Source organism: Phalacrocorax carbo, chromosome 3, assembly GCF_963921805.1.
Source record: "Phalacrocorax carbo chromosome 3, bPhaCar2.1, whole genome shotgun sequence".
Classification (NCBI taxonomy): domain Eukaryota; kingdom Metazoa; phylum Chordata; class Aves; order Suliformes; family Phalacrocoracidae; genus Phalacrocorax; species Phalacrocorax carbo.
In genome coordinates this window covers 88,234,158-88,260,032 of record NC_087515.1, presented here as the reverse complement: position 1 = coordinate 88,260,032, position 25,875 = coordinate 88,234,158, and the positions used below count along the sequence as shown (strand labels likewise).

The following is a 25,875-nucleotide window of genomic DNA, read 5'->3' as shown; positions in this document are numbered from 1 at the left end:
AAGAGAAAATAAACAAAAATCACAATACTTAATACCTTCCTATCAAAGTCTACTGGACGTTTTTCTTTTGGCTGAAGGAAGAACTGCTTCATTCCTCATCTCATTCTACTTATTGCATGCCTTTTCAAGAGCTACTTCAGTCATAATTTTTGTGTTTTGTTACAGTTGCTACCTTTTCGTGAAGGGGAAATCTCCTCCTAAACTCTTCTTCTTCCTCTTCTTCCTCACTCCGTCCTTTCCCATGGCTTTTACTTCTGTACCTGTACAGACTGCGTTCCATTGCCTCCCGCTCTTGGGCACGGCGTTCCTGTTCATCCCATTCATTTATAATTGCCTGTGGAAACAAAAAGCAGCCTTCTTTTACACAAGTTAATGTTAAAATCACCTCGTCACCTCATATTTCAAAGGGTCAGCATCTGCCTTGTCTGGCTGTCTCCTCCTCTACAGTCTACAACAGTGCAAATCAAAGCCATGTAACTTGAAGGGAAATTTGTAAATTGCCCTCTCAACAAACCAATGAGGAAAAAGCACAGAAAACAGTATGTAATGGAGCACTTGGCCAAGTTCTAGTCTCCTTTCTTAACCCTCTTATAATTAAACTCTCTAAAAAGTTTGGTTTGGGGTTTTTTTGTGGGGTTTTTGGGTTTTGTTAGGTTTTTTTATAAATAAAATCTTTGGTAACCATTACAGGCTATGATATTATGTCTTGATAAATCCCAAGAAGTCAATCCAATATTTTAGATTATATTAATATTATCTTTTATCAATTCAATGGAAAAAAAAAGAGAAAAGTTTAAGAATGTTATAATGACAATTATCAAGGTAGAATCGCAGAATGGTTTGGGTTGGAAGGGACCTCCAAAGATCATCTAGTCCAATACCCCTGCCATGGGCAGAGACACCTTCCACCAGACCAGGTTGCTCAAAGCCCCGTCCAACCTGGCCTTGAACACTTCCAGGGATGGGGCATCCACAGCTTCCCTGGGCAGCCTTTTCCAGTGCCTCGCCACAACCATCGTAAAAAATTTCTTCTTCATGTCCAATCTAAATCAACCCTCTTTCTATTTAAGACCATTGTGCCTTGTCCAATCACTACAAGCCTTGGTAAAAAGCCTCTTTCCATCCTTATAAGCTGCCTTTATAAACTGAAAAGCCTCGATAAGGTCTCCACAGAGTCTTCTCTTCTCCAGGCTGAAACACCCCAACTCCATCAGCCTTTCTTCACAAGAGGGGTGTTCCAGCCCTTGGATAATTTTTGTGGCCCTCCTCTCGACCCACTTTAACAGACCCACGTCTGTCTTGTACTGGTGACAAGGTAGTTCAGTGCAAGAAACCTGGCCACTGGCATTCAGATGTTACCTGACACAGATGTCTAAAAAGCTGCAGAGATTTCTGGTCCATCTCTCCTCTGCATAGTACATGGCTTCGAAGATGCAACAAAGCATTCACCAGGAGCTGTTCTAGAGTTGGGCACGGCTGCTCTACTGCCTCAGATTCTCCTTCAGAGTGCCTCAGAGAAAACTTTTTAAGTCCATGAAGGACCTCAACTGAATTCACTGAGCATAAAATTTCTGCACGAGCAAAGTAAGTGGGGAAGGCATGGCCAATAGAAGGAAATGTCAACAAAGAAGTGAGGAGGTTGGTCAGATCAGCTGGTCGCACAAAACTTTTGAGCGCTGTATAAACTTCAGAAGCCACTAATCGCATGCCATGTTGCAACTGTAAGATGGCAGCTTGCAGCGGAATGATGGCATCAGGAAATACAGCATACTCTTCTGCCAGGTGTTTTCTAAACTGATGGTGTGATTGTTGCCAAGATGCTTCTTCATTTAACAGGTTTTGTATTGCCTGGAGTGATTTAGGTCTTTCCCCACGGAGGAACTGCAGAAGGCGGGCTAAAAGATCTTGGACTGAAGAAGCCCGTGCTATGCTGTTGATGTACTGGTGAGCCTCCTGGTATAAGCAATCATAGGTTGGAGCTGGAGGCCTGAAGGCCTTTTTTCTGGAAAGACTGGTTATTTGCTCCTTCAACCTTTGCATTCTTTCACTTAACAGTCTGTTAAGAAATAACATTGACCAGTTTAGACACAAAAACATACTTCATATAAACATGTTTATAAATATCTAACATAACGTGAGATATATAAAAAGATGCATCAGAAATATTCTGCTATGTGAAACAGCAAATAAGGAAAAAGCAAATGACACCTGTATAGCATGCATATGTACTTCTCTTTTTTTCTCCTCCACACTTCAAAAAACTTCAACTACCTTTTTGCTTGCTACCCGACAGCTCTGTGAGCATTAATGGAAAAGCAGGATTACTGGAAGCAATTGGTAAAAACCTCAGCCATTCAGAACTTGTTTTCAATTACTATCATTCTCCTTAAGCAGTATCATAGAACTATCAGATCCTCTACATGTAGAATACTGAAATAAAAACCTTCCATTTGTAGTGGGAAATAATGAATAATGCTCAGTTTTTATCTCCACGCACCAGGAACACCTGGAAGTCTGCACAAAGGAGAAATCTCTGTTCACTTGAAATTTTCTCTCCAAGTTCCTCAGATTGAAAAAAAAACAACCCAACAACAAAACAACGGCTACAAATTCTGAATGTCAACAGTGTACTCTATGTGGTAAGATATTTAATTAATCCACAGCACCATAAGCAAAGGCTGTTGCTAAAATACACATCTGGAGATTTCTACCCAGTACAAACGAGTCCAAGTACTCTGCAAAATAGCACTGCCATCTATTGAGGCCTTGAAGAGTTACAGTGATAGATACACATTCTATCTCATTTCAATTTGTTGATGACATTGTCACATTGTAATGAAACTACCATATTTTAGATGTATGGCTTTATTTTCACTTCCGGGCATAGCTTCAATTTTATCAAGATATGAAGGCCACTGCTTTAATTGTTGTCTGTACACTCTTTGTACTGCTGTAAATAAATACAATTCCTTAGTCACTGCAAGTAAACAGAACAGCTTCTATATTTCTCTTTAGCACCTGAACATGCAAATTGATATTTTCAAATCAGCAACCCTTATTTCTACAAAAGAACACAAAAACTGTGAAGCTGTGGAGAAAAGCTTTGGAGCCTGAGCATGCAAAGATGAAATATCCAATCTAAAAGTGAAGAGTTAAATGTCTAAAAGAGAAGAGTCAAGTGCTTGAGATGTTACCTGAGATGGGGATGAATATAGTTGCTGACTCCTTCATCTTCAATACTTTTTCCTGTATGCAGCTGGGATGAGAAATCATTTGTTTTCCATTCACACTCCAGCTGGTATAACTAAAAATGAAGGAATAAACCATTCTCTGAGACTCTGGTTTTGGTAACCAAGTAGGTACATTATCTTCTTGGATATTAAAAAATGTTCTAACTGTATAGTTTAAAAATCGTGACCAAAGATTTGCCTAAGAACACCCAAGCCAAACTCTTTTGTGCTGATTTCATGCGTTACATAGGTAAAAGCCAACTAAGCTCCACACTTACCTCTTCTTTTGCATACTTCAGCTTGTATTCTCTTTTAACAGCCGGATCAAACCTGGTCTGCGGAAGCCACACCTGGATCTGCACCAAACCAATATTCACCCAGAGGCTTCCTCGCCAAGCTGTCTCTGGTAACTCCTTAAGCCCTTCCCCAAAGAACTGCTGCAAACAAGTGAGCAGGAGAAACAGGAATTCTTTAGGAAGTAACTCCTGATCAGTGATGCTTCTAAGTATCTTGAGAAGGAACTCATATGCAACAGGATCCTTGAGGTAGAGCTTCTCACAGCACTCCAAAAATTCTTCTTGAAGATCAACTGGAACCAGATCTACCAGGGCAGAGAGTTGTCTGCCTAGCATTATTCCTTGTAGTCTAGCATCTGTGTATCTGGAGGCAAAGGAATGAAAGAAGTTTACACGGTAAGGAAACTTCTGTAACATTTAAGTAACGTATATGTGGAAGAGAGGTCTTAATACCTAAAATCTGCTATTGAAGAGAGAGCCAGGTTGGTCCACAGTGCTGTGCTGACTTTTTGAAGCTGCTGTGCCCTCTCCATCCATTCTCCCAGTGTCACATGGGATGATGACAGAACAGGAAGCCCACTCACATCCCACTGGCTTGTCTTGCTGCTGCTAGTTAGAATTTCAAAGAAGCACTTTGAGAAAACGGCTCGGGTCAAAATACCTGGGCCCTAAATTAAGAGATTAAGAGTTAGATTGTTCAAATGCAACTTGCACTGACTGTGCTAGAATTTACAGTATTGCTTTAGAAAGCTGGTGGAGTATTTAATAAAGGGGTATTCAGCCTAGTTGTTTGGTGAGGTCAGAAGAGACAAACCTTCACAGAAGAGTTTATACGGGATTTAGAAACATTCTTTTCCTCTGTTGCAGGTAGCGGCCTCCAAGTCAACCAGTAGTCTGGGTCTGTGGTGAAAGTACTGCTCCAGAAGGATGCTAATGCAGCATTAACTAGTTGAGATGACAGAATAGACACTTCTTCAGGGGATATCTAAGGAGAGAGGAAAAACCTAGAGCTGAGAATTACTTACAGGGAGCAAGAGAGTCAAGCACGCATGCACGTGCACACACACACACCCCCCACCCATCAACAGTTTTTCAGTAAAGGTAGTACAAGATATTCCTCAAGGTCCTTTTTGAATTCACTTAGCGTTTGCACTGCCTCCTCCTGTCTGTGGAACACATAGTGTGTTCACAGAGCCAGTTCTCAGAATACAGCCTCTAGTCTACACCTGTCCAACCTTTTGTTACAATACATGAGGTTGCATAAGCATGAAAAAGCTTCATAGCTATTCAATAATCTGCTCCAAAGCATTTAAAGTGAAATTGCTGGTTTACTGAGCTTTGTGGGAACACAACCACCACTGTATCATAGCTAAACATTAACCCATCAGAATTCCTCTGACGTATTAACTGTCCTACAGAATTAACTGTCCTACAGAAAATGCATCAAATAACTGTCTCAGTCTATCTGATTTGCAACACAGACCTAAAAAAAATAAATAAATTTAGAGGCACACGAACAGAGGCAAGTATTTTTTCACATCAAATTACTTTGAATACATAGATACAACCAGGCTTGCACCTGCTATTCACAATTTCCTGTTATCCTTTCAGTCACGGATGAATGGAACACCACCACCAAACTAGACCACATAGAACTATGTTATTTAAGACTTCATTGTGGTTTGTTTCTGTTTTAGTGTTATGTTTTAATTATGCTTTTTGCAGGCACACAGTTAACCTTTCTTATTAAGAGGAACAATTACTGTCAGGCACAGGTAGAAAAACTGCATGTCAAAAATCTTACACAGATATACCTATTTTGAAGAGTCTGTTGAAAACTTCTGCAAGACTAATTAAAATAAAACTTGTTCTTACTTCATTAAGGTGTAACAAGTGCCACAGTCCGGACAGCTGGTGAGAAGCAGCTGGTGTCAACTTCAGGGAAAAAGCTATAAGCTGAACTAGATCTGAACATATGCTTTTTTCTTGACTGCAGTTCTCCCTGAAAGAAATGCAACCTGAGTAATGCTTAAGCAAGGCAAATGAAATAAATCATTTGGACAGTAAACCAAATTGAGAATGGCAAAGTCACAATAATGAAGACTCCCTGAAAGGCTAAGATGACAGCATTTTAACCATTGGAGAAGAGCAAGCACTCAAATAATACTCGAAACACTTGCATCCTTCAAAGTGGGCAAGATCTAAATACAACGAAAGGGGGAAGAAGTGGGATCTTCTGTAGCTATAAGATACACGTTCAGCCAAACATACAAAACATTTGGAGACAGACTGCCTTCCAGCTTTATAGTTCTTGTGGAAATCAGAACTTTGCTGAGTTCAAGAGCAAACCAGTAACTCTAGGAGTCTCACTGCACAAACATTCACTGAAATCCATAAATGAAGAGCTCTCTTTTAAGGAATACATACATATATGTGTGTGTGTATATATATACACACAGAGGTACGTACATATATATATATGTACAGACACAGAGAATTACCTATGAATGTAAAGTACTGAAGTTGCAGCTTTTAGCTAGGGAATCTGAATCTCATGAAAGGAACACAGGATTTATTTCTCCAACTTTCTTCTTACCTTCTTGCACAGGCCCTGGCCACATAATCTGCTGTGAGTTTGTACTGCCAGAGCATGCCTATGTACTCCATTGCAGGCCACAGCTGAACCTGACTACAGAGCTGGTTTAACAAGGCAGGGTCTAACTGGTTGGAGACGGTATCTTCAGTAAACCTTTCTTCCGAATGACTATAGATAACTCCTCCTGCTCTCAGTTGTGAATGTACAGCTTTCAAAAAAATCTTTAGTTGACCTGTTTGACAGAGCACAAGAGGCACATAAAGGTATGTACTGTATTTCCTTCCAGTGAACATTTCCCATCCTTTCCATTTGTATTAAAAAAGAACAGAGATGTCAGAAATTATCCTGTTAGGCTCAACTGTTACCTACCCAGACTAACATCTTCTAAATGATTGGCTCTAATTATCAGGCCATCAGCTTGCAGCAATGCTTTCTTCATCTTCCATCCAGTGGCAGCAATTTTCAGACAGCACATTTTTTCCTGCCATCTACTTTCTCCAAAGGCCAGTCTTAACTCCAAGATGTTAAGTGGTTTGCTGAGAATTTTTAACTGAGAAAAACATTCCATGCCCAGTTTATCCTGGAAACATGAAAAGGACATTTGAACAAGGGGCAATGTGTTTCAGCAGTGCTAACAAAACAACAGACAAGATCTGTGACTGCAGTCAGAACTAAGATTTCATATTCGAAATTTGAACACGATTGAAGTACAAATATATATAAACCAACCTGCAACAACTTAACAACAACTCTTTTGTAGCCCTGCTCAATAGAGCAGGAAGACAGAAATCTGAATAGCTGGCCACAATCTCTTCCTTCCTTTTGCCTTCATGAAAAAACTACAAAGATTATGCAGACAAACAATATCTCAATATGGCAACTTACCTAAACTAAGGGCAAAAAATACAAATTGATAAAAAACACCAGAAGTTACTGTCACTTAAAAGAAACTGGCATTTCACACCTGCAATTTAAATACATTTGCCTAGCAAAATCTCCCCAAATTCTCAGTAATCATTGAATGTTCTTTAAAGTCCCACAAAGTAACTACATGCATTTTTGAACAGCTGAGTATCTTTGAGATATAAAGCCATAAAAACCTAGGTCTATTTACTAATCACCAACATGAGCAACCTACAGGTGTACTTGTGCTCTGCTTTTAAAAGCGGACTTATATTCTTTAGAAAATTTTACTGTAAGATTTTTTTATTGAATGACACTAATTGGTGAAATAACTTAAGAAATCCTGTCAGAGTTAAGAGGCCTTGTCTTGGTAAGTCACAAGGCAGCCCCATCCTATGCTGTATGAAAGGAAGTACATACACATATGTTCACTAAATATGCAAGTGGCATACCGATATTCACAAGTATCCCAAACAGAGCAAGTAGTAATATTTTCATGTTTGTGTACCACTCTACATTAAATAACTGCTATCTATGCAAAGCAAAATTGATAGTAGAAATGCTACCCGGATAACTGATGTATTTCACAAAAACCATGTACATTAACATATGCTGAAATTTTCTTTTTAATCAATCTCACAAGTTCAAAGGGAATCTATTTTGCTGGCCTGAAAGCAAGTGCTACAAATCTTAATGCTTATTTTAAAGCATATTTGGACATCACTGAAATACAAGTCGTTTGCAAACCAAATACCAATACCTTAAAAGGAAGGGGTCTTCCTAGAGACTTCTGTAATATCTTCATACTGGCAGAAATACCAGTGGGATTGGCCAGGCAGCTCTGAATGTGCTGTGAAACAGACTGAATTTCCTTGGAAACCCTTGGAGATATTAAAAAAAAAAAAAAAAAATGGCAAACACAGTTACCTCAGAATTTGAGAAAAAGAAAAGTCTTTTCTCACAAGAAAGGAATGTCCTTTCTCTTAGCCTTCCACCAAAGGGGCAATCTAACTTTAAAGTACAGAAAATGGGTAAAAATTCTAGGTGAACATTTGGGCAAGAAGCAGCCCCGTGCTAAGAACGTGAATTTTAAAAATGAACAGCTATTTAATACATTGCACTTGCATCACTAGTGGAACACAGCTTGGAGGCTAACAGCAAACAATGTCAGGTAGCTATAATGTTAACAAGAGGGTAATTTATAGAACCATTTAACAGAAACACAAATCAAAAGCCACTCACTTGTGCTGATCTGATCCGATAAGCATCTGAGGAATTCTGTCAATTAGATGCTTCATAACCCAGTGCCAGTGCAGAGACAGAAGTGACAACCCTGGTGAATCCACTGTGAGAGTGTCAGAGATGGCCCAGAACCGGTCACGCCACAGCAAGCAGTATAAAATCTAACAAGAAGCCAAAAAAGTTACAGTTTTCCTATTGGTGAGCCCTGCATGTTACAGAATACTTTTTACTTCAAGCAAGAGAAAATGCAAAAAACACTGTCACTTCCATTAGTATCAGAATCAAGAAATGCTTAATACTCAGTGGCATACAACTAGCACTCAGCTATGTGTTCTCTAAAAACACCACAGGGCTCTGCTCGCAGGTGGAACTACACAAGTCAAAACCAAGCAATCCCTGCACCAAGTATACGAAGGCATTGTCAAATTTCAGCAATATGATCTTCAAGGTCTGAAAATGGAGAGGGAGAAGTGAACCACCCATGACCTGCATATCAGCCGCCCAGGCTCTGATATCTTTATCTGAGATGGATGTGGATACTCCCTTTATCATCAGTGGAGAGAAATAGGCACTTCTATGGCACAATGGATATCCAGGTCCCACATGTGTACATTTAGGTAAGATAAATTCCCACCCTCAGTATCTGCAGGCTGAAAACCTACGTTCCACACAGAAGAAATGAGAATTGGCACAAATACAGCCACTGAAACAAGCATGATTATTTGCCTAGTGTCAGGTGTATTCTCAATACCAATAGAGACACTGCAGTTTATTTCATGGCCCCTGTAACTAAAAATAACGTTCTGTACACTATCTTAACTTCATATAACTCACATAAATGTACTATGAAAAGTCTACTCACATCATGCATGTCATCATCACTTAAGGCCACCTGAGTAGACTTCACCCAGTGAAATGTAAACGCATCCCAGAGTTCGAAGAAAGGAGCAAGGTTGACCACAATTGCATGAGGAAGGCAGCTGTAACTTCCTGGATCTGAGATTTGGGGAAGAGGGAAAGAAAGTGAGAGACTGAATAGTCCGGCCACATCACATGACAAGTAAAGGTCAATTTCTGATCACTAGATCCTCTCTGTGGTTGGGGAAAAAATCCCAAAAAACATCTAAGAATCAAAAAGTAACAAAAAAAACCCCTGACCCCTGGGGAACATCACTTGTGACCGGCCACCAACTGGATTTGACTCCATTCACCACCACTCTCTGGGCTCAGCCGTCCAAACAGTTTTTAACCCAGAGCAGAGTGCATTTGTCCAAGCCATGAGCAGCCAACTTCTCCAGGATAATGCTGTGCCGGTCCAGTTCAATATTTTCATCGATGATCTGGGTGAGGGGATTGAGTGCACCCTCAGTAAGTTTGCAGATGACACCCAGTCTATCTGCTGGAGGGCAGGAAGGCCCTACAGAGGGACCTGGACAGGCTGGATCAGTGGGCCAGAGCCAACGGTATGAGATTCAACAAGGCCAAGTGCCGGGTCCTGCACTTCAGTCACAACAACCCCATGCAACGCTACAGGCTTGGGCAAGAGTGGCTGCAGAGCTGCTTGGTGGAGAAGGACCTGGGGGTGCTGGTTGACAGCTGACTGAACACGAGCCAGCAGTGTGCTCAGGCAGCCAAGGCCAATGGCATCCTGTCTTGTATCAGGAATAGAGTGGCCAGCAGGAGCAGGGAGGTGATCGTGCCCCTGTACTCGGCACTGGTGAGGCCGCACCTTGAGTACTGTGTTCAGTTTTGGGCCCCTCACTACAAGAAGGACACCAAGGTGTTGGAGCATGTCCAGAGAAGGACAATGAAATTGGTGAAGGGTCTAGAGAACAAGCCTTCTGAGGAGCAGCTGAGGGAATTGGGGTTGTTTAGTCTGGAGGAGGCTGAGGGCAGACCTTATCACTCTCTTCAACTACCTGAAAGGAGGTTGTAGCAAGGCGGGGGTCGGTCTGTTCTCCCTAGTAACAAGCGATAGGACGAGAGAAAATGGCCTCAAGCTGTGCCAAGGGAAGTTTAGGTTGGATATTAGGAAAAACTTCTTCACCGAAAGGGTTGTCAGACATTGGAACAGGCTGCCCAGGGAGGTGGTGAAGTCTCCATCCCTGGAGGTATTAAAAAGAAGGGTAGATGTGGTGCTTGGGGACATGGTTTAGTGGTGGACTGGGCAGTGATAGGTTAGTGGTTGGACTCGATCTTATGTGTCTTTTCCAACCTTAACGATTCTATGATTCTAAAAAGTGTTCCCTCACTATTTGCACAATTCTCTGTTACCTCTACACATTTAATGGATTAAAAAAAATTCAGAATGAAGGAAAGCATTGATCAATAGCTTCTATGCAACACACTAACTTAATAACTAAATTCTTCCCCTTTGTTTTAGGGGTAAATACCCTAATTACATAAAATTATAGAAGGAAGATTAGAACAAAAGCACCTGAAGAACTTGGCTGTTCTTACTAGCCAGAGACAAGACAAAATTCCAATTTCTTTCCACCTTCTTCCTAAAGTTTAGCTAATTAAGAGAGAAGTGACATGCACTCATTACCTAGTACGGGCTGGACATAGATGTACCTTGTGCTACAGCATTTAATTTAAGAATAACGTGTTACATGTCATATTAGTCTTCTTCTGACTGCTTTACATTCACACAATCTTCCTTCGCACATTCAGGACAGACCATGTTTAAAGTACATTTCATAACTGTGCAAGTTAACCATGTTTCAAACTGACCATAGATCCGAAAGGAACAGTGAAGATGAACCCACCTTTGCGGAAATCTAGAGACATTCTTAAGACACTATTTCTTGGCTTCTTGCTGGTAATCAGATTCTTCTCAGTGTAGCTTCTTTTTTCTCGTTCAAGAAACAATACTGCCCTGAATTCAAAGGAAGGTTATTAGAAATTCAGTATCATTTTAAAGCCTCTGCATTATGAGAATGGTAAACTACAAAACCTGACTTTTGATATTTCACTCTATTGTGGAACAAGTGCAGAATAAATAATTGCTTGAATATGGTTTCTACAGAAGCAAGCTTCACAAAAAGCAGATTCCTGACTACAGCAATCACCAGGAAGGAAAAAGTATGGAGCTACTAAGCAGGTGCAACACCACCATTTGTAGGATATGTAAGCAGCTACATCCTTATACTGTAACTGCAAGATGTGTGTACTTTTTGCTGTTATTAGAAAAAACAGTCCAAATCCAAAAGCAGGGCAACTATTTAAGTTTTATGTCAGAGATTTCACACCACTACTTCTACCCCTTTTATGCTCTATCCCACAGTTCTGGTTTGTCCTTGAATTACTCCAGCCTATATGGAATGCTGGCAGCCCTGCTCCCTGCATTAAGTGATTTGGTTTAGTCTGCATCTTCAGAAAACAGAAGCAAAGAATTTAAATACCAGACAGAGGTTTTCATACAGGTATTTTAGATCACATCTACCAAAACCTAAAAACACACTTGGCAGATACTGGAAGTGTTTATACAATGCTGATTGCAGTCAGTTATTGGGCAGTCTTCACAAGCTTTTTTTGTAACCTACCGATTTGCTACAGACTTCAAAAGGATTAGAAGCTGATCTGTGTGTTCCATTTCTGTATCAAAGTTCATCGAATTTCTAATGATATCTAAAAACTGCATATTCCATCTTGGGTCCAGAGGCATCACATGTTCATCTGGGAAGGCAGAAAAGATAAGACACGACAGCAGTGGAAACATTATTCAGTGAAAGACTTTCCTCAATCCTCCTGCCTATGCAAGAATGTGAGAGGAAGGAGGAAGGAAGAGTCTTAAAGCTCCCTCACTCCAGATATCCAAATGATAAAGCACTGAACTGACTGCAGGTTCTGTAAAACAGAACTGTGAAAGTAAATTAACCAGTGGTCAGAGTACCCAAAAAGACAGCCTGGAAACTCAAGTCCAGCTCCCTTTTCCTTCACAGTCCAGGCAAGACACCTAGGACCATCCATAAAGGCTCCAGAGTCACTGTATGTAGCTTTCATGCACCTAAAAAGCTTGGAAAGGAAACCACAGGCCTGAGCTCCCTGGAAAACACCAAGGGAAAGTTAGTCCTCAATATAGGTTTCAGATGGGCCAACACAATAAATGCTCAGAAAAAACAGGGTGCCTAAACTATCTGGTCAGAAAGGCATTAGATGCATGCATCACTCTTGAAGAATGTCACTCTGAGATGTAGGAATACACCTGGGTCACAGATACAGTCAGCATTCATAGTCAAAGCACTCATGCAAATTTGCATAGGATGAACGCATTTATTTGCCGTATTTGCAGTTTTAGACCGCAAGAATGGCTGTTGGTTTTTTTGCAACAAAAGCAACATACAGTTAGAATTTAGCCTTTGTTTTGTTACACACATTTCTTAAGAAGGGTTGCAGTGTGTTCAGAGAACAAATAGAGGAAGCACCAGTGTCATATCAATTTTTTTCAGAAGTACCTGTCATAGTTGGCTGTAGCAACTTGATCATGTTACTGACTCCAGATGAGAGGGAACTGGAATAGAAACTACCAAGGGCTACAGCACCTGCTTCCAGCTGAATCCGTACTGGATCTATAGGTGAAGGAGGAGAACACAGGTGTAAAAGACAAAGCATATAGTACAAATAAATAAAACTAGCTTGAACTGAGACAGCACAAGCAGCCTGAATCTCATCTGTACGTGCATTGTGGACATGCTGGTTGCTCTTATTTTGTATTGGCTACAAGAGGTCTTAAAAGCAGTCAGAACATCACGGCCAAAGAGATAAATCCAGTAAAGAGTTCTAGTTAAACTGGCGATATTTCACGTATACTATTCAAAATGTGGTTTGTGAAAACCCATGCGTTTTTACCTTCAGATCTTCCTCTCAGTACATCTGGTTTTGATCCCCGCCTTCCCCCCCCCCAATTTAAAAAAAAAACAAACCCAGAACAACAAACCAAAAGAGAAAAGTATACCTGTTCTTAAAGTAACTGTCTAGATATTTTCTAGTTTATAGACAGACCTGCTAGGAAAGACAGTAAGATTCATGTAGGGGCAATACAGTCTGAGACTTCACACCATACAAGGAATGAATTCCTTTGTGAATTGTGTGAATTACTTTGACTAATGCCTGTCTAAATTCTCCACAAGCTTAATGCGATTAATGTAATTAAGCAATGAATACCTCATCTCAGCAGCTATCCTAAATGTTTAGGCACCACAGCTTCAGGAAGTCTCAGTTCTGCAGTTTTCTGGCTTTCTAACCATTTGCATTTTAACACCAACAAACAGAAGGCATTTTATGGTTTTTATTATCACTATAAAAACTAACAGTGAAGAGAAAGGCTTATTTGAATATTTGGATACCAAGAGGTATCAAAAAATAACTGTAATTCAGAAGCAGTACAAGTTACATGCGTGATTGAATAATGAAAGGCTATGTCTAGCCTAAAGTATCCTCTTGCCTCTAATATGCACAACCTGTTTCTGTCTCTCCCTGGAGCCTCAACACTGTTGATTTCGTGCGGTGTGGTAGGTTGACCCTGGCCCACCAAAGCTGCTCTATATCACTCCTCTCCTCAGCTGGGCAGGGGAGAGAAAGATATAACAAAAGGCTTGTAGGTTGAGATAAAGCATAGGGAGAGATCACTCACCCATTACCATCATAGGCAAAACAGACTTGACTTGGGGAAAAATTAATTTCATGCCAATCAAATCAGAATAGGGTAATGAGAAATAAAAGCTAGATCTCAAAACACCTTCCCCCCACCCCTCCCTTCTTCCTGGGCTTAACTTTACTCCCAATTTTCTCTCCCTCCTCCCCTTCAGTGGCGCATGCGGACGGGGAGCGGAGGCTGTGGTCAGTTCATCACACATTGTCTCTGCCACTCCTTCCTCCTTGGGGGAGGGCTCCTCACGCACTTCCCCTGCTCCAGCGTGGGGTCCCACCCATGGGAAACTCTTCCACGAACTTCTACACAAGTCCTTCCATGGGCTGCAGTTCTTCACAAACTGCTCCAGTGTGGGTCCCTTCCACGGGGTGCAGTCCTTCAGGAACAGACTGCTCCAAGCGTGGGTCCCCCACAGGGTCACAAGTCCTGCCAGCAAACCTGCTCCAGCATGGGCTCCTCTCTCCATGGGGCCACAGGTCCTGCCAGGAACCTGCTCCATCACGGGCTTTCCATGGGATAACAGCCTCCTTCAGGCACAGCCACCTGCTCCGTTATGGGGTCCTCTCTGTGCTGCAGGTGGATATCTGCTCCACTGCTAACCTCCATGGACTGCAGAGGAATCTGCTCTGGTGCCTGGACCACCTCCTCCCCCCTCTCCTCCTTCACTGACCTTGGTGTCTGCAGGGTTGTTTCTCTCACATGGTCTCACTCTTCTCCTGCTGCAGCTGCTGTTGAGCAGGTGTTTTCCCCTCTTAAATACATTATCACAGAGGCACTACCACCACCACTGATGAGTTCAGCCTTGGCCAGCGGCAGGTCCATCTTGGAGCCAGCTGGCATTGGCTCTGTCAGACCCCGGGGAAGCTTCTAGCGGCTTCTCACAGAAGCCACCCCTGTAGCCACCCGCTACCAAAATCTGGCCACACAAACCCAATACATATGGATAGTTGAGAACTTTCATATCAGATCATTTGAATGGTCTGAGTGTTTTCTTATCAGACTTTCAATTTCTGAAAAAATAATAATTCAGCACTTCGTCAAAAAGAAAGTTAAGTGATTACATACCAAGCACCTGTGGCAGATTTTTGGCTAAGGAGTTAAGCCATTTCACTCTCAATGTCCAATCTTGATTGGTTGCCTTTTCTATGAACAATTTCACTGAAGCCTGGAGAACTTCCATTTTATCCATCCAGTTTGCATTTATCTCAACAGCACTGAATTTGAGACTCTCTGGATTAGTGGACTGCATAATTTTTTGAAGATCTTGCAGAGTCAGTGGTAGTGTCCTAAAACACAAAGAAGAGAAGTCCAGCAGTCAAGGGCTTAAACTGACAGTTCCAGGAAAGAATATATTCTGCAAGTCAAGCAATCCAATAATCTCTCCTCTTTTCTTAGCTTTAAAGCCAGTTTCCAACTTCAAATCAGTTGGGGGTGTCTACTATTAGGAACTCACTATTACCAAAAATTCATGCAGTGCAAGAAGTGAATATGCAAAACATTTCATTGAGAAATAATTTATTTGTGCACCAGAGTGGTACACAAAGGTAAGTTAAACAAGACAAAGATAGGAGAGAAGTGTCATTGATTAAAAAAACCCAGCATGTTGCTAAGATTTTACAATTTCAACATTATATCTTAGTGCTAAATTTTACAGCTTGTTCTTTCACTAGAAGCAAACCATAGTACCTGTCCACAGAATTCCACTAAGCAATGCAAGCAGGCAAGAAAATTTTGCAGTGTTATGAAAATAACAGTTATATTGCACAAGAAATCATTAAAAGAGTTCCTGCATATGGCCCCTGCACATAAGACTTCTTTCAGACAGCTCGATTTGAAGGAGGAAATTTTTTTTTCACCTGAAGCTACTGGACCTAGAATAACCAATGAATGATTGTTTACATGAAAGCAGGATGTTTTGAGGATCACTAGTATATTTGAAACTAATTAAATACTAATTTTTTAAAAAACTCAGAGGGAAACTGAAGGAAGGGATTTTTGGAGCTATTATTACCTTGTAAACCCAGTGTCAGCATTCACATTTTCTGCTAAACGCCTGCTCCTAACTCAACTCAAAATGGGTCAAATGTACTTAGTGAAGATTAAATAGAATCAAGTATTTTGGACTTAAGAATAAAACAGTAAACAATTAAACTTGTATTTGTAGTGGTTGCATGGAAAAGAGCCTCAGTTACAGAGTGTGATTACCACAATCTCTACCCACACAATTTGCTCAAGAAAACTTTTGCAGGGAGCAGCGACACGCTGCCAGTATTTCACACATATCTTGTTTCTTACTCATATTAGAAAAAAAGTGTTTCTTGCCTACCTGCAGTTTTTCAGGTTTAATCTATTCAGACAATATGTTAGGACCTGTGCGTCGCTCCGGACTGTCGAAAGAAGTGAGTCTTCAGCTGCAAACAGACCTGTAGGTAGGGAGTCTGGCCACAATCCCATTGATAGCAGATAGTCACCCCAAATTTCATGGGAAGTCAGAGATGAAGCATGCTTTGTAACCAGTTCTAACACAAGCTACAACAAAAAAACCAAAAAGCAGTTTAGAATCATATTCAAACATGTATTCAAGTACAATAGCTCAGGCCACTCTTTAATTACATGTATTTATTATGAAATCGTTATAAACTAAATGTTCTACAAACTCTGTATAACCTACATATTATAAATACCAAAACATTCCAACCGTAAGTGAAATAACATACTGTGCAGCTTAAAATAGGAAGTGAATATTGCTCTCTCCAGATGACAGTGTGCACAGTGTTTCAGGCTATAGATTAATCAGTATTAATATCCCAGAATCTCAGCTGAAGCTGTTAGAAAACAAGTAAGCCTCAGAGTCCGACTGGGATACTCTCTGGCTCCCTTATGCTGCAAAAGAGTGAGCCACTATCTACAAAATGTCCAACAAACCATATTTATTCCCCAGGGAATATCTCAATAAGGACGTCCCAGATTGACAGTCTTCACGCAACTCTCACTCATCTGACCTCTGTCTCCAGTATCATGCCAGACTGAGAATATGTGTCATGAAAGCACAAGTGACAGCTGAAATTCACTGTACTTCATCATTCAATACCAAAAAAAAACCCCACCAAAAATAACCCCAAACTGGAGCTTCTACTGATCTATGAGAATAAGCTACATGCAGAACTGTACTGCTTACAGAGGAGCCAAAAAAAGGATCAGAATCTAAAAGATACAGAAAACATCCTAATGCCGCTTAAGCCCTCCTCTTCATCACCTGAGAGATGCCTGAGAGAGTGTTTAAAATGGTTTGGTTTGTCTCTCCAAGAGCACCATCTTCATCAACCCCTTGCACAGGCACTTGAGAAACAGGATCTCAAACACTAGCCTCATGAAACAATATTTTTCACGTATTTAGATGATATAAGAAAAGCTTTCAAACACAGGACTTTTACCTTTTGGTTAATCTGCAGTTGTTGTGAGCGGCCATAAACTTCCCAACAGGCTCTGTAAAAAGACTTTGCTAATCCAAGGCCTCTCCGTATCTGCTGCACAATTAAAGCAGCAGCCTGAAGCAAAGGTGACAAAGATGACACAGAACCTGAAAGAGGCACAGCATTTAGGGTGGTATGAATGTTTAGTGATTTTCAGCCCTTTAACCCTTTGAGGACAAACACCACTTTAGTCCCTGAGGAAGATCCAAAACAAATGAATCCTACTGGGTCCTGAAAATTGAATAGGTTCTTTCCAAGGCTAATAAGAAAATCTCACAAGAGAAATAACGAGTGACGAACTCAAAATAAGACATCAAGCAGCTGAGATGAATGAAGCTCAGTGTCATCTTGCTCCAAAAACCAACTTAAATGGGCCTTGGGCAAATCCTCAGTTTTGCTGGTTTTCACTTAGAATGTATTACCTTGCCTATAGCAATAGGCAAATGACAGGGGCCAGTGTCTGTTGTCTCCTTACAGAGCACCTCCAACGCCCATCTTTTTATGGTTTGGGCCCACTTCCTGAGAACACAGAAACACAACCTAAAACAACCTGATCATACTTTTATGCCTTTACTTGTATGGGGACATAACAAAACAACCAAGCTTTAATATTAACGAGTTAATCCAAATATATGCAGTGTGCCCAAGTTGTTAACAAATACCGAACAGACTTTTCTTACCTGCTATTGCCACCTTGGTTTCTGAATGCACAGCCAGAAGTGCATCACAGACACTGTCTCCCACTAAACCCAAACCATGCAGGAGTAACTTCAAATCTAGATTGTCCAATACATTCCCATCATTCTCCCCGGGAATGTAGATTTCAATCCCACGATTCCGCATGGCTCTGGATATTTCCCCATGAACAGGATCCATGGAAAGGAAAAGCCTGTTGGATATTAGAACAGAATAGTTCAGTTGGAAGGCACCTACAAACATCATCTAGTACAACTGCCTTACGTTCTTAAGACGTAACTTAGGGCTTTAAACTAGCATTCCAGAACCACCAAATCTGCTCTTCCATAAAGTAAACTAGTCTTCATAAAAATGGGGACACTGATACCTAGAAAGCCAGACACATCTACTGAATTCAAATGAGAAATCTGTATGAATAATTATACTTGGAAGTTAGTGACATATATACTTCATGATTTTTAAGTCAGTTATACCTGAGCTATGTCTATTTTATCATTTGCCTACTTAAAAAAAATTAAGCTACACATCTGAGCTATAAAGACTTTTAAGAAGTCTTAGCAATGACTTCAGATAAATTTGTGCTATTTAAAAACCAAGTATCCAACACCTAAGTAGTTAATACTATCAGTAGGTATCTCTTAAAAGCATGGAGGAAAAAAAACTTCTGAGATACAATTCAGCAAAAACAGGTTTCTGAAAAGTCAAAGATCTGGTTTCTATTTCAGAGAAACCAGAGCATATCAGTCCCACCATTCTTTTCATGAATTTATAAGAGGTAGGAATTATACAGAATGCTCTGTATGTTCTCCTCCCACTTCCCCCAGGGACTACCCTCAGGTCTCAGAGAATATAGACTGTTTGGTGAGGGGTTTTTTGTTTAGTTTTTTCGTTGTTGTTGTTTGATTTGTTTTTTTTTTAGTTCTGTAACTGCAGGAAACTAAAATTTATGCATGGGATGGAAAAAGCTGGGAAGAAAATTATGTCCATATACCAGCTTTCACTGCCCATGTGTCTGAATACCCCACCCATCTTCAACACATGCATCCTCAACTCCATTAGAGTGAGACAGAGAAGTGCTGAAATCCTAAACTAGAACTGGAGAATCAAGGCAGAGGTATACTGCTATGAATTTACACTGTAATAGTCTGTGCTGCAACAGGGATACAAAGCCAAGCCTCTGAAGCTTGGCTCTCAAGCTCTCTATCACATGCTCATCACAGTGCAGTTTTCTTCCTTGCCAGGCAGACAGTGTCACTACAGTACAAGGCAATCTGAAGAGCATTCAAAATACCAAGAGGCTGGCTCACAGCTAACTTTTTTTTTTTTTCCTAAACCTGCTATTCAGTCAGGGGCAGGTGGGGGAAGCAAAAAAAGAAGAAACAGAAAAACAAAGCACCTGAAGTTTGGATGAGGAGCTATTGTAGGAATTGTGCCATCTATCACACCTCTCTCACTCATGGTAAGAACGCCTCCTGGTTCAAGTAAAGCATTCAAGCGGTCCAGCACAGAAGGGCTATATTCAAAAGAAATTTATATGGTTACAAAAAGGTTACAATTTGATCTCTTTCTGATTTGAAATCAAAATGGTACCAAGCAAAAAGCCAAATGGATAATTACATTTTAAGGTAGCAGAAAAACTATCAACTGCTAAGCTGCTTAAGAAGGAAGACACTCTTCCAAAAAATGTAAGTTGCTGCTCCCATATATTGTTATCAAATGCAAAATGTTCAGTTGTGAACCACACAGTAAAAGGCAAAGTCAATTAGGGAGGTCAAGGGAGTTAGTGAAAGAAGGCCACTAAAATCTCTTACTTGCAGAAGTTAACGTTGTCCATCAACAGCCAGTCTCCACACTGCAGGGCCTGAACCAACATCCCATCCACCCACTCAAAAGTGCCATGGCTGTTACTGTCGGCAGCCTGGGCCTGCTGCAGCTTGAAACGCCGAAATTCCTCTACCAGGTGAGCAAACTCTGAAAGGAAGTATATCTTACATCAAGACTTACATTACTGAGGTAGCTTCCTGCTCCATCCAAGAAAAATAGTAGTCATTTTGTTCATAAACATATATATTTCCTACTTTTTAGGGGAACATAATGGCAGAGGCTCCAACTCCTCAAGTAGACTCCCATGGGCAAAGTCCATGAGAACACAGGGGGTTTTGCAAGCAGAGAGAAATATAAACTAAACTGACACTTTTCTCCCTAAACACACACTTTTCTTCATCCCTTCTCCCCCATTAGATGAAGCTTGGTGGATATTAATGCCATATTTTAGACATGTTAAAAAGGAAGAAAAAACAACCCACACGTTATTCTGCTGACATTTGTAAAGCTCTGCTGATTAATGCTTCAGAGAACAAATGCAAGAATAGAACAACTAAATTCACTTTCTTAGGAATACAAGGTAAGAGCTGTATTGCATCATATGCTGAGTAGCTCAGTACTGGAGAATTTGAGTGTGGATTACTGATCGCTACCAGGAGTAACTACACAAAAATAAACCTGAAGAACCATCACCAACACAACTTTTACAGAAGCTAGGCTGTTACATAAGTAGTATGAAGTAACAGCATCGACTACAAAAAAACCTACAAAAAGCCTACAAAACACCCCCAAGTTCTCAAGCTTTCACTGCAGATTTATATATTTCCCATATTTTCTTCAGAGGAACATATAATCTTACTTCAAATCTCCCACCATACATACCTGCCTTTGAGTAAGAATTTATTTTGTTGTTTAGTCGCTGGGTAAGTACAAGTATTCCCTCCAGTTTGCTCACTAATTCAGCTTTAACACTTCTACCTCCTTCACCCAGAGATTTGGGGTTGTAATTCAGGATAAAATTGCTCCAAGCACGCAGCACAAGTTCAGCATCATCTGCACAAATTTCTGTCAGGAGAAGACTGTCCCTTACTAGAGTGCTCACAGCATTCTCCACTTTTTCCAGCAGGTGCTGCCATGGTCTATTGATATCAACCTGCAAACATGCCATTATGGGGTTAGTTCATCCAGAAGGCTAGTGTTTTAGGCTCCATTTGGTGCCCACACACTAAGATCACAGTAGACTGGCCACTGTTAAGTAGGAAGGAGAAATACTGCCGTATTACCAAAACAGTATTTACCTGTTCAAATCCACCCAGGAGTTCTGTTGTATCCATTGCGCTGTTCATTGCCATGATTTTCAGTCGATGGCCAGTCAGATGGGCCAGCAGCTCAACAAGACTGGTTTTGCCAACAGCTGCCGGACCCACCAGGATTACCATCCAGCTCATGTGCACACATTTCATTATAGACTCGAGGGACTGCAGTGAATGATGAAGAAGCGAGAGGCTTCTGCCAGGACGAGGAATATAGTTGCCACGAGAAAGAACTGAATAACCGATCTGGAAGGGATGAGAGGCACATTGGTGAGTACTCAAAGAGGCAAATGGGAGCTCAGCTGTGCAAGTTGCTTCCTTCTCCCTCCACTCACAAAACCTCTTGTCAACAGCTTACCTGAACATTATATGGAGTGATGTGAAACTCTCTGGTACCTGTGTACACATCAGCCTCCTGGCCAAAAATGTCTCTAAATATAGATATAACCTAAAACAGTTGAAAGAGCAAAACAGACTTATCAGTCTTAATTATCGATTGTTCTGAAGATTTACTTCAAAAGTGGCCTTCCTGCTCAGCTCCACAGCCATGTCACAGTAACTAAGAGTTTAATCACAAGTGTCATTGCATTCAAAGTGCAACAAGCAATTAAAGTCAGTGTGAACTGCCCACAGCAACCCCTTCATTAACCATGCTCTCCTGTAACTTGAAATACTCTAAGTAATATTTCTCTTCAACAAAATACTGGGAAAGAAGTCACTCCATAATAAGCTCTTTGATAACACACAAAGATACAATAATACTACAGGAAGGGGAAAGTAAACCCATGAGAAGAATATCCAGTCACATACAGTCAGTAACTTCAGTCTTACAATCTGATTGACTTATAGTTTAACACCATTTAAATGCTGTGAAATTAAACAAAAGCAAAGGATTTCTGGGCAAGAGAGGGATAAGTAGGTGGCAAAGGTGGAATAACAACTGCAGTGAGTGTGTTTTATTAAAGGAACATTAAGCAAAGAGTTTAACAGAGCGAGGGGAGCAATTTGGCAGGCAGCTGAAAGAAGAGACAGATAAACAAGTCAATAAAAAAATCCAAGCCAGGACATTTTAAAAATGCTGTCAGGAAAGGGCAGAATTACAGGAAATTATTTTTGCTTCCTGTACTGACACAAATGCTTTTTAACCATAACTTTAAGAAACTCTCCATATCTCAGTGCTATTTCTCTTCTCTGCTCCCTGGCTTGTCTTTCCTCACAAGTACACATGCAACCCATGTTATTCTACTTGCCTTCATTTACACCAGCTTTCTGCTTTTATACTAGTAATTACATTGATATTTTAAATGACAAGGGGAGCAGGTTAAACCTCAAAAGCCCAAACAAACCTGTTTTTCTTTTGTAAGAGGTAATGCCTATGAATGAATTGCAAGGCACCTTCAAATTTACACTTGGATTTCTGACAATCTGAAGAGCAAGGAAGGAGAACACATGGCTCACCTTTTCTTTGTCTTCCCTGGTTCTCATTCTTTCTCCGTATACCAAAAACACATGCTGACCTGGATCATAACATCCTGGTGACTGGTCAACAAGCATAAGCTGGCACCAGCGGAAAAGATCACGTAAGTTGAATTCCCAGGGTCCTCCTTTCTGTCCCCACTTTTTCTCAGCCATTACTTCTTTGTCAATCTGGAAGAAGTAGCAATAAAAAACAAAAAATCCACCCATGTGCTGGTCTTCAAATATTTTTTAAAAAAATCAGCCAAACTTCTGCCTTTGACACTGCTTACAAGACAGAGGACAATAGAAAGAGCAAGCTGTATTCACTTCTCTGAAGATGTCAGGAACTGAAGCTTGCTTTGGTTTGTCTTTCCTCTACTAATTCTCTAACACTCAGCTCATTTTTCATTTTTACTCTTGCACTCTATAAATGAGTATTCAGTAAGATGCTGCCACAGAAGATTTTACATAGGACACAGAATACGATTTTCTCGTATTATCACTGCACTTTTTTTTGTTTCATGACATGAAGATTAAATACAATTTCAGAAGCATGACCATAAATAAAATTCTTACTGTGAATTTTATATCCTGCACTTTGTGCAAAATAGCAGCATCTAACCAACTTAGTAGCTATTTTGTGACTGTCTTGCAATTAATGCTTCTTGAAAACCTTTTATATTAGCAAAATTTTAGATCTGAGCATCTCTGAATCCCTTGCCATAGACAAAGCCTATCAGGAAAGGTTTTCCTTTTATTGATCTCTAAGTGTTCCAGAAGAATGCCACATATCCTTACAAGCTTTTGCTTCTGTAAAGGTGAGATGCTGCTTTCACTAACAACATCTCATAAAAAAGAGCAGATTAAAAATTCAGAACAGAAACAGAAATACAAGTCGCCGTTCTTGTTAAGATACAGCTCATTTTGTTTGTGCTTCAAGAATAATCCACATGTGTGGAAAACCATTATTTTCTCAACTCACTTCACCAAGCTGCCAAACCATAATTTTCCACCTTTTGTAGAACAAAACCTTTTTTACATATATCTATTTTATCTTCTGTGAAAAACAATGCCTCTTCAGTTATCAGCCAAGCATCTGATGGTAGTGGTACAAGAATTCAGGTGGGTTTTAGTGGTGTTCTTTACTTTCTTCTGCATATACTTCCATTCCTCATTTCTACCCATGCACTTCTCAATAAAAAAGCTTGGAAATGTAACATTAGACTACATTTTTTTAACCTTACTGCAATTCTGCCTACTTCTACACGTAAGAAATTAAAATATACATTTACCTTGTTATTGAAAGCAACCATTTTAGCAATAATGCTTTTATCAATAGCAGGAAACAGTGTATTGCCAATAAACTCCATATCTTCTGCTGACAGTGGATCAACATACACCTGTAGAATCAAGAGCATGCCAAGTGTTGACAGTCAGAAAACTACAAGACAGGATCACAACCTTTGATTTAAACCAAATAAATAAGCTTGCCTGTGTGAATCTATTAAGAAAGGACTTGGGCAGACCCTTTCTTCCACCTCCTTGTCTGTATGGATTCTGGCATCCAAAAATCTTAGTCGTCTTGTGCTGTACGTGAAAATTCATTCCCAATTCTGGAACATAAATCTCTGCTCTGTGGTCAAAGCATGCGTTTAGCCCCTCTAATACAGACTGAGAAGCCAGATTCAACTGAGGAAATAAATAAGGATACAATATTAATGCTCCATAAAACACTTCTGCATAATCTCTAGTTTATCAGTCTGGGATACACAGAAGGTAAAATACAATTTACTTGCTGTTCTAGCACTGTCATGTGTTATTACCTCCGGCTAGACTATTATACTAGAGCAACAAAAACTTGCTATTTGTACTGTTGTCATGGTCTTAGCTGGGATAAAGTTAAGTTTCTTCACTGTAGCTGGCATAGTGCTGTGCTTTGGACTTAGTATGAGAATAGTGTTGATAACACACTGACATTTTTGTTGTTGCTACGCAGTGTTTATACTAGTCAAAGACTTCTTCAGTTTCCCATACTCTGCCAGATGCACAAGAAGCCGGGGTGGGAGAGGGCACAGCTAAGAGCAGATTCAAACTGGCCAAAGGGATATTCCATATCATGTGACATCATGCCCAGCATACTGAGGGGAGCTGGGGGGGGGGGGGGGGGGGGGGGGCGGGGTAGGAGACATAGCTTGGAGACCACCAGTGTCGGTCAGCCAGTGGTGAGCAGTTGCATCACTGGTTGGATTTTTTTTTCCTCCTCCTGAGGTTTTATCTTTCTCTCTCATTATTTTGTTTTTCACTATATTACTAGTATTATTATTGTTATTACTGTTTTAATTATTAAACTGTTCTCAACTCACGAGTTTTCTTACTTTGGCCCTTCTGATTCTCTCCCCTATCCCACAGGGGTGGAGGGAGGGAGTGGGCGGGCAGCTGTGTTGCTGACTGGGGCTAACGACCATTTTCACCATGATAACAAAACGATTCTCCATTGTAAAATCTGCATGTTCAAGATGTTTCTTCTGAACTTATGTTCATACATTTGTGATGTTAAGTGTTTTGTTTGTTTGCTTGTTTTTTAAATGAAGGCAGTCTGGGTTACAGAAATATCATTGCTGTTTAAAGTGGTATATTTCACAATAGAAAAAAAAAGGTATACAAACAATCTAAAGAATTTAAGATTGTGTGCTCTGCAATAATTAGGATGCATGTTGCCAAGAAGTGAGCTCTGTGCACATGTATGCTTGAAAGCACTTGCTACATGGTACACGAACAAACCTGCGGTGGCAGAATAGCTTACACTGGCAAAATGGAACTCTTCATCTCAGTTAGATCAGTACCCACCACATTGTATTAATCCCAGCAAAATGCCTTCAATTTCAGTGAAATTATTTGCATATAAGGGTATATGCACCAAACTTCTGTTGACATTCTTCAAAAAAACCTTTCGAATCTAAAATCAAATCTATCCTTGCTTTTCTGCAATAATTTAGGCTGGGATTCAATCCCTGTTCTCTTGTCTAGAAGCGGTCTAATCAAAGCTAGTCTTTTACACTCCCTCTGTGGAGGGCCAATGGGCAGAGGGACTTAGTAGAGGGAGATTAATTTTCTCTTAATTGGAATGATCACTTTCACTGTGGCACTAGATGCACATAACTAAAAATTAGCAAAATTTGCTTCAATCATCA

The 25,875-nt window shown here is 40.4% G+C and overlaps 1 protein-coding gene across 1 annotated transcript in view; it reads right to left on the bottom strand.

Annotated features, from left to right (window-relative positions):
* MDN1 (midasin AAA ATPase 1) overlaps positions 1-25,875 on the bottom strand; it is a 106,352-nt gene that overhangs the window by 34,477 nt on the left and 46,000 nt on the right. The window contains exons 38-64 of the mRNA XM_064447631.1: positions 24,176-24,373; positions 23,977-24,084; positions 22,685-22,873; positions 21,585-21,674; positions 21,212-21,472; positions 20,796-21,066; positions 19,901-20,060; positions 19,486-19,602; positions 18,074-18,282; positions 17,355-17,500; positions 16,247-16,449; positions 14,986-15,206; positions 12,725-12,838; positions 11,813-11,945; positions 11,036-11,145; positions 9,130-9,263; positions 8,268-8,428; positions 7,786-7,906; positions 6,492-6,702; positions 6,123-6,354; positions 5,402-5,528; positions 4,341-4,511; positions 3,980-4,194; positions 3,509-3,890; positions 3,195-3,304; positions 1,360-2,056; positions 173-334 (exon numbers count right to left, since the gene is read on the bottom strand). Of these exons, the coding sequence (XP_064303701.1) occupies positions 173-334; positions 1,360-2,056; positions 3,195-3,304; positions 3,509-3,890; positions 3,980-4,194; positions 4,341-4,511; positions 5,402-5,528; positions 6,123-6,354; positions 6,492-6,702; positions 7,786-7,906; positions 8,268-8,428; positions 9,130-9,263; positions 11,036-11,145; positions 11,813-11,945; positions 12,725-12,838; positions 14,986-15,206; positions 16,247-16,449; positions 17,355-17,500; positions 18,074-18,282; positions 19,486-19,602; positions 19,901-20,060; positions 20,796-21,066; positions 21,212-21,472; positions 21,585-21,674; positions 22,685-22,873; positions 23,977-24,084; positions 24,176-24,373 (5,253 nt within the window). The remainder of the gene's footprint in view (positions 1-172; positions 335-1,359; positions 2,057-3,194; positions 3,305-3,508; positions 3,891-3,979; positions 4,195-4,340; positions 4,512-5,401; positions 5,529-6,122; positions 6,355-6,491; positions 6,703-7,785; positions 7,907-8,267; positions 8,429-9,129; positions 9,264-11,035; positions 11,146-11,812; positions 11,946-12,724; positions 12,839-14,985; positions 15,207-16,246; positions 16,450-17,354; positions 17,501-18,073; positions 18,283-19,485; positions 19,603-19,900; positions 20,061-20,795; positions 21,067-21,211; positions 21,473-21,584; positions 21,675-22,684; positions 22,874-23,976; positions 24,085-24,175; positions 24,374-25,875) is intronic.